The sequence below is a fragment of the Enhydra lutris genome, unplaced genomic scaffold (assembly GCF_002288905.1).
Source record: "Enhydra lutris kenyoni isolate GAN:26980312 unplaced genomic scaffold, ASM228890v2 scaffoldscaffold291, whole genome shotgun sequence".
In the NCBI taxonomy this organism is placed as follows: domain Eukaryota; kingdom Metazoa; phylum Chordata; class Mammalia; order Carnivora; family Mustelidae; genus Enhydra; species Enhydra lutris.
Window position 1 is genome coordinate 31,863 of NW_019154375.1, and position 8,074 is coordinate 39,936.

General features: G+C 58.3%; 1 protein-coding gene across 1 annotated transcript in view; it reads left to right on the forward strand.

Moving 5' to 3' along the window:
• LOC111140243 (sodium/hydrogen exchanger 1) overlaps positions 1 to 7,824 on the forward strand; it is a gene marked incomplete at its 5' end in the record, with an annotated part of 13,970 nt that extends 6,146 nt beyond the window's left edge. The window contains 8 exons of the mRNA XM_022492563.1: positions 534 to 736; positions 2,433 to 2,522; positions 2,996 to 3,066; positions 3,186 to 3,359; positions 3,628 to 3,742; positions 3,853 to 3,954; positions 5,281 to 5,353; positions 5,989 to 7,824. Coding sequence (XP_022348271.1) covers positions 534 to 736; positions 2,433 to 2,522; positions 2,996 to 3,066; positions 3,186 to 3,359; positions 3,628 to 3,742; positions 3,853 to 3,954; positions 5,281 to 5,353; positions 5,989 to 6,326 — 1,166 coding nt within the window. The remainder of the gene's footprint in view (positions 1 to 533; positions 737 to 2,432; positions 2,523 to 2,995; positions 3,067 to 3,185; positions 3,360 to 3,627; positions 3,743 to 3,852; positions 3,955 to 5,280; positions 5,354 to 5,988) is intronic.
• Positions 7,825 to 8,074: the final 250 nt, after the last annotated feature.

Here is an 8,074-nt window from a genome sequence, read left to right on the forward strand (position 1 = left end):
TTATTTATTTGACAGACAGAGATCACAAGTAGGCAGAGAGACAAGCAAGGGGCGGGGGGGGGGGGAAGCAGGCTCCCTGCTGAGCAGAGAGCCCGATGTAGGGCTCGATCCCAGGACCCTGGGATCGTGACCTGAGCTGAAGGCAGAGGTTTCAACCCACTGAGCCACCCAGGCGCCCCAAGATCTCTGCATTTTAAAAAAAAGCTTTTTATTATGGAAAATTTGAAGCCTGTGGGAAAGTAGATCCCATGAACCCATCAAAATGACTAGATACCAACTTGGGGCCAGTCTTGTTTCAGCTCTTTTCCCAGCCCCCTGCTGACTTCCAGTCTCTGGAGGCGGCTAGGACGCTCTCTAGAGCGCACCCAGGTTGGGAGAGCCCCTTGAGAATCCAGCTCTTGGCTGAGGGACCCAGGAAGGGAGTGCACCGGGTGGGCGTGCTCGTGGGGGCTGCCTTCAGGCAGAGCAGCTGTGGGTGCAGCTGCCAGGAGGGCCTGGGGACAGGCTGACGCTCTCCTTCCCCTTCCTGCCAGGGGTGCTGGGCCTGACCTGGTTCATCAACAAGTTCCGAATCGTGAAGTTGACCCCCAAGGACCAGTTCATCATCGCGTATGGGGGCCTGCGCGGGGCCATCGCCTTCTCCCTGGGCTACCTCCTGGACAAGAAGCACTTCCCCATGTGTGACCTGTTCCTCACTGCCATCATCACGGTCATCTTCTTCACCGTCTTTGTGCAGGTGCTGGACAAGGCAGAGCAGCCCCGCCTGGGGACCCTGACTCCGCCAGTGGAAGGAAGAGGCGCCCAACCTGACAGGGGGCCACGGGTTCTAGTCCGCCGAGAACTTGCTACGCGGTCTTGGGCAAGGCGCTCCCCCTTCAGGTCCTCACTTCCCTTAATTGTGAAGGGGGAGTTGGGATAATGAGCAACCAGTCAGAACACTGTCTAACTTAGAAATCCAGACAGTGCTGAGAGAAGTAGGCAGAGTCAGCAGGCCCATGGTGCCCAGTACAGGGCTTTAGGGAAGTGATTTACTATTTTAGGATCTCAGTTTCTGTGCCTGTAAAATGGAAATAATAGCACAAAATGTGGGGGTGGAGCGAGATAGGTTGCTGAGCTGGGCAGTAGGTCTGGAGTCAGTCCGGTTCTGCTGGGAAAGACCTTCCTCCCATTTCTGGGTCTTGGTTCCCCACCTGTGAAGTGAGAGGGTTGGCCTAGATGATCCTGGAGTCCTTCCAGCCTCTGGCCGGTGATCTCCATGCATTTAAATGACCCTGGTTTAGCAGAGAGTCCCCTACCCCCTTCAGAATCCCCAAGGAAACCCAACCTGGATGGCGTCAGTGCTCCATCTTACCTGACCTGTGACTTTGGGCAAATGAGAAACAAGTCTGTCCAGGCCTCCGTTTCTCTATCCCTTCTGTCTTTCCTAGATGCAAATCTTGGCAAAGCTTTATTTATTTTTTTTTTAAGATTTTATTTCTTTATTTGACAGAGAGAGATCACAAGTAGGCAGAGAGGCAAGCAGAGAGAGAGATGGGGGGGAAGCAGGCTCCCCGCTGAGCAGAGAGCTCGATGCGGGACTTGATCCCAGGACCCCGAGACCATGACCTGAGCCGAAAGCAGTGGCTTAACCCACTGAGCCACCCAGGTGCCCCTTGGCAAAGCTTTAGATGGGAAACAGCATTGCCCAGGCATCTTCCTGGGGCCAGACTCCCCTTCTGTTCCTTCTAAGGATAGGGGACTGCCTCTTTTGCCCTCTTGCACTGTTTCCATTGTCAAAAATATTTTATCACCTTGACTTGGCAGTTGTATACGCTGATGGCTTACCAAGTCCATTTTCAATGAAGTCTGCATTGAGATAGGGGCCTCCCTGCCTGGGTGTGAATCCAGCTTTACTACTAGTTCTGTAAGCTCTGAGAAAGTTACTTAATCTCTCACCTGTAAGATAGAGACAGTGGAAGAACCTACCTCTCAGGGTCCATGTGGACATGCCGGAGCTAATACTTAGTAAGTCACCCCTGGCTCTGGCAGAGGGCACACACACGATGAGATTAGCTGCTCCCGCTGCTGTTCTGGACTGGGCAGCTACAGTCCTGTGAAGTGGTTTTCCCTATCAGCCGGGCCCCGACTTCTCCGGGGTTGCAATGCATGTTTGTGGTGGAGCCCACATTTGAACCCAGGCCCTCTGACCCCTCACACGGGCTAGATGACCTGTGTGTGAGTCATTTAGCTGGAAGGGGCTGTGTCCTCGGGAGGAAGCAGATCTTAAGGACCTGCCTTTGTGCCATGGCTGACATGCAGGTTGGGAAAGTGGGGACCTCGGAGCAGAGGGCATCCCGGCTTCAGGGGCTCTAGGGGTGAGGGAGGGGGGATGCCCTGTGGTCTCCCTGCCAGTGTAGCAGACCAGGAGTGCCTAACGCCCACCTGCCCCCCAGGGCATGACCATTCGACCCCTGGTAGACCTGTTGGCTGTGAAGAAAAAGCAAGAGACAAAGCGCTCTATCAACGAGGAGATCCACACACAGGTACTGGAAACTGGGCCTTGGCCCTTGGTTGTAGGAGAAGGCTCAGGGAGCTGGGGGGCAGCTAGGCCTCACGTCAGTTTCCTCACTTGGCCCCCTCCTCCCTCATTCCAGTTCCAGGTGGTCCTTTAGCTGCTTGAGGTCGCTAGATCGAGCCATAGGCAGCTGTGGTGTGGGCAACCAGGAGCCCTAGGAGGGGGTGTCATGCCATCTCTACCTCTAGTAGGAACCTATCCCAAGCATTGGGCTCATGTGGATTCAGGGTAGGGGGCTCAGCTGGGGCATGGTAGGGAGGGGTTTGAGGTGCTGCGATTTCAGGATGAGTGAGGTGTTGGTGCCATCTCCTGGCTGCTCCTGGAACTGCAAGGCTGGGCTGAGCAGAGCTGCACTAGGGTGGAAAATGGGGGCCCATTCAGAAGCCTTGGTAGGGAAGCAGCCCAGTAGTGAGGCTTGACCTGGCCCTGGGCCCATTTCAGTTCCTGGACCACCTTCTGACAGGCATCGAGGACATCTGTGGCCATTACGGCCACCACCACTGGAAGGACAAGTAGGTGGTAGGCCTGGTGGGCAGGTGGGTGGGGAGGGGCAGGGGAGGGTCTCCCTGGGCCTGGGTGTCTCCCCACCCTGAGGAGCTGGCTCCACACCTCTCCTCCCTGCCCGCACCAGGCTCAACCGGTTTAACAAGAAGTACGTGAAGAAGTGTCTGATAGCCGGGGAGCGCTCCAAGGAGCCACAGCTCATTGCCTTCTACCACAAGATGGAGATGAAGCAGGCCATCGAGCTGGTGGAGAGTGGTGGCATGGGCAAGATCCCTTCTGCTGTCTCCACTGTCTCCATGCAGTGAGTGCCAAGGACGACGCTGGCAGCTTTTGCACCCACACACTGACCCCTGCCCAGAAACCTGGCAGGCCACCCACCAGGGGAGGGGGTCCTGGGAGGGGTGGTGGCAGGCCAGGTGTTGTCCAGGCAGAGTGGGTGAGAGAGCCACAGGACCACAAAGGACACCTTCCCCACCCCCACCCAGGCCAGCCTGACTTCCTGGCCCAGCCCAGCAGGCTCCAGGGTCACAGGAGTTTCTTGGGGACCTAACCTGTGCCTTGTCATCCAGGAACATCCACCCCAAGTCCCTGCCTGCAGAGCGCATCCTGCCGGCACTGTCCAAGGACAAGGAGGAGGAGATCCGCAAAATCCTGAGGAACAACTTGCAGAAGACCAGGCAGCGGGTGAGGGGTTGCTCCCCACCCAGCGCCCCTACAGCAGGGGAGGCCCTCTGCTCCAGCCCTGGCCCCCACCGGGCCCGGCTTCTGGGGCCTGAAAGCTGTCCCCCCCACAGCTGCGGTCCTACAACAGACACACATTGGTGGCAGATCCCTACGAGGAGGCCTGGAACCAGATGCTGCTCCGCAGACAGAAGGCCCGGCAGCTAGAGCAGAAGGTGGGTCAGGGCCTGGAGCTGGCTCCCGCCTTTCACGGGGAGTCTGGGTTCTTCCTCCCCATCCCTGCCCCCAAGCCCCTTTGAAGAGAGAGCCACTGCCCGTGTTTTTTGGCCTCCTCTGCTTGTCTGGAAGACGGAGCCCCAGGACAGGTTCCAGAAAGCTGCCTCCTCCTCTACCTCCCCACTCAGGGCAGCAAAGAGACCCACTCACTGCACCCGCGGGCCTCTGAGTCTATCCATGTGCTCAAACCGCGCATTTCTTGGCAAAAAAAAACTAAGGCCCGGGTAAAGATCACAAAGCAAAGCATATGTGCGCTCGATCGTTTGCTCAGGAACAGGTTTTGAGTGGTTCCCAAGTGCTGTGCAGCAGAGCAGCCTCTGTGGGCACAGCGGTGCATCAGCCCAGACCATGCCTTGCTGAGCTTCTCATGCAGTGGCCCAGGCAGGACAGGAAGTGCAAGGGGCCGTGAGCACTCCAGGCAGGGGGTAGGCTGGGGAAGCTCAGGAACAGGGCCAAGAGGAAGGCAGTGTGGGCAGAGGAAGGCCCAGGCTGTGTGTCTCAGTTCCCAGTCACAGAACATGGCCCACTGTAGCAACTGAGAGGGTTCCACTTTCTAGAAAGCTTGTTAACAGTGTCAGGCTTTGGGCTTTATGCCAAGGGCATGGAGAGCCATGAAGCGGTCTGAGCAAAGGGCTAACTTGGGAAGGGGGGGTGGCCTGGATTAGTGAGGTGTCGGGGAATGGGGCTGGAAAGGAATGGGTACACCCAAGGGACGTTGAGGAGGTGGAACTAGCGAGACTTGGTCACCCGTTTGAGGTGGGCTACGGGAAGAGGAAAGAGGAGTCCTCTCCAGCCTTCTGTCCTGGGGTGTTGGGAGCGGTGGTTTCAGTAGGGGGTGCCGAGAATGGCATCAACAAGGTCTTGAGGGAAGAGAAGAATCCGAGTTTAGTTCCAGCCTATTCCACTGAGATACCTGGCGGCCACTTGGGGTCCAGGTGCCAACTCCTGAGCTGACTTTACGGGTCTGGACCTCTGGGGCGAGTGTGGACAGGAATAGAGATGGGCGGGGATGCTGTGGGAGAGGCAGGGCTGTTTAAGGCTGCTCCGGAGATCATACAGCTTGACAGAGGCTGGGCCAAGCCTTCAGGAACTCCTGGAGGGCCAGCATGGCTTCTGTGCTGGCGGAGACAGACGATGAGCCTGATGAGGAACCGCCAGAGAGGCCGCGGGCCCCAAACACTCCAAAGGAGGGGGTGACCATCAGCCTTGGGCGCCATCCCGAGGGGCTGCCTGTGCTTACCCCTGTCTTGCCCTTTCTCTGTCAGATCAACAACTACCTGACGGTGCCAGCCCACAAGCTGGACTCCCCCACCATGTCGAGGGCCCGCATTGGCTCAGGTGAGCTGGGACACAGGGAGCCTGGAGAGGGGTCTGGAGGGCACACACTCAGTGCCACTGTCCCCTGAGGGTGAGACTTCAGCAGGAATGAGCCTCAGAGAGCCACTGGGGAGGACAGGCTTCTCCCTCTGACCTCCTCCCACGCCATGAGCTTCTTCTACATCAGGTGGACCTGAGGGTTCCTCCAGCTATCCTCCCCAGGGACAGAGGTGCTCCATGTGGGGCTTATGGGGAGAACTGTGAAGGGGTTTGATGGCTGGCAAGGAGGCAGGAGGAGTCTGCACCACTGGGATGTTCAGCACGTGGGCGAGACAGCGACAGGCCTTCTTCCAGGCCTGGGCCCTGGGGGCACACGGTGACTCAGGAGAGGGCTCTAATGGACTGGATGGGGTCACCTAGGGAGCCCCTGGTGTGTGGAGAGGGACGCAGTCCTACCTTCAGGGGCCTAGTGTGAGGGGAGGAGAAACTGCTCATCAGGCCTCATCCAGGTCCACGTGGAGTGATCCTGAAACATGGCAGCATGGCCGCCCTCACAGGAAGGTTCTGTGGGAGTTGCTGGCACATGCCAAGGAGGGGGCACATGCTGAGCAGGGCTTGGGGCAGAAGTCAGCTTGGGTCTTGCTCTTGGTCCCCAGATCCACTGGCTTACGAGCCGAAGGCCGACTTGCCAGTTATCACCATCGACCCAGCCTCCCCGCAGTCGCCCGAGTCCGTGGACCTGGTGAATGAGGAACTGAAGGGGAAGGTCTTGGGGCTGAACCGGGATCCAGCCAGGGTGGCGGAGGAGGATGAGGATGATGATGGGGGCATTGTGATGCGGACCAAGGAGCCCTCTTCCCCTGGCACGGATGATGTCTTCACCCCTGCGCCAAGCGACAGCCCCAGCTCCCAGAGGATACAGCGCTGCCTCAGTGACCCAGGTCCCCATCCTGAGCCTGGGGAGGGAGAGCCTTTCATCCCCAAGGGGCAGTAACGCTGGGGTCCGTGGGCAGTGCCCATCCCAACACAGACTCTCCCACCAGAGCAGGGGCTGCTGGGGGAGCTGGGGGCTCCCTTCATTCTTCCTGACTTGGATTGGCCCTGCCCCTCCCCCAACCGCATGGCAGCTGGGCCCACAGCCCCCACCGCAGCACGGCTTCCCCCTGCCTCCTGGGAAGCACCCTCCCTCCCACCAGAACTGCCTTCCTAATCCATTTGGCAGAACTGTCGGGCTGTGAGGCAGATCCTGCCCCTTCCCAATTCAGGCTCTCTCCCAGACCTGGCCTAGGGCCTCGAGAGTCCCAGCCCTCGGAGGCCTGCCGCCCACTCCATCCACTTCCTCATTCAGACCAATCTTAGTTCCTAACCAAAGAGCCTCTGGCTCAGCCTTGGTCCTACCTAGAAAGGGAAGGAGCCAAGACCTCTCCTGGCCTAGGCCAGGCCCTGCTTTAACAGCGGAAAGACTGGGGGACCAGGAATCCGACTGGCGTCGGGGTCAGTGACACCCGGCAGGCCTGCCCTCCTCCTGCCAGCTCTGTCACCCTGGCCAGCCCCCAACCCGTCCAACTCAGAGCTGCAGGCTAACGGCATCTCTGAGCTTCTCTGACTAGAGCTGGGGCGCTTTGGACAGTCTGGACTACCCCAGTGGGGACCACCGGACCCTCCAGGGGTGACTGTCAGGAGAAGGACTGTTGGCTCCAGAAAGTGCTGCCTTTTTATCTGTTCTGTTTGTTCACACTCCATGTATGATTCAATTTGCACAGAGGGCATTCCTGTTTTTAAAACATTTTGAAAACCCCTGGCTTATCAGAGCTCTAGCCCTCCTATTCCAGAGAATTACCCCTCCTCGTCTGTGCCTATCCTGCCCAACACTCCCCCAAGTCAGTCCTCTGCCTCCTGGGCTCTTAACTGTGGCCCCAAGGCTATAATTTTAGAAGTGACCTCCTCCACTCCAGTTCCCCATTCTAACTCACTGATGCTGGGCCTTCTAGCACCTTCTGTGCTCTTGGGCCTGACCCTCAGTTCCTGCTGGCCTGTTCTTTTCTCTCATCCCTCTCCACACCCTGGGCCCCCGGACCTCTTCTGTGCACCACACCCAGCCTGCTGTGGAGCCCAGTCCTTAGGGGAGAAGGCCTCCCCAAGCCTCTCCCACCCCACCAGGACTGGTGGGTGGGCAGAGTCCTGGGCCCCCAGAGGCCCTTGCTCACAGGCACACACTCCCACCCCCACAGCCACCATGGCCAGGCCTGGGCCTGGTGGTGTCTGTCCTTCCCCAGGATTGTGCAATAGTCAGAGTGTCCCTCTCCCGGACTGGGCAGTGGGTGCTCCTCTGTCCCCCCCTCCTTCTCTCCATGCAAGTGCTGTTTGGGGCAGGAGTCCCCACACAAGGGTGACGTTGACAACCGTGTTCCAAGCCACCACAGCTGCTGCTGCTCTGCCTCCCGTAGGGAAGAAACCGGATCTTTTTCATATTCTAATAAATCGGTGTGAGTTTTTTACAGAGTTGAGGGCTGCTTCCTAGGGACTGGGACATCAGGACGGAGGATGGCCTGGGGGCTTGAAGGACTTAGCTCCTGGGGGCCTGAAGGTCTTAGCTCAGTGTCTGGCATGGCAGCTGGTGGCATGGTTATTACTGTGTGCCCAGAGAGAGAGAAAATATGAATAGAGCACAGCAGGGTGCTCCCTGCCCTCAGGCACCTTTAGCCTCCACAGCATGGAAAACCCAGTGTGTTTGTGAATGAC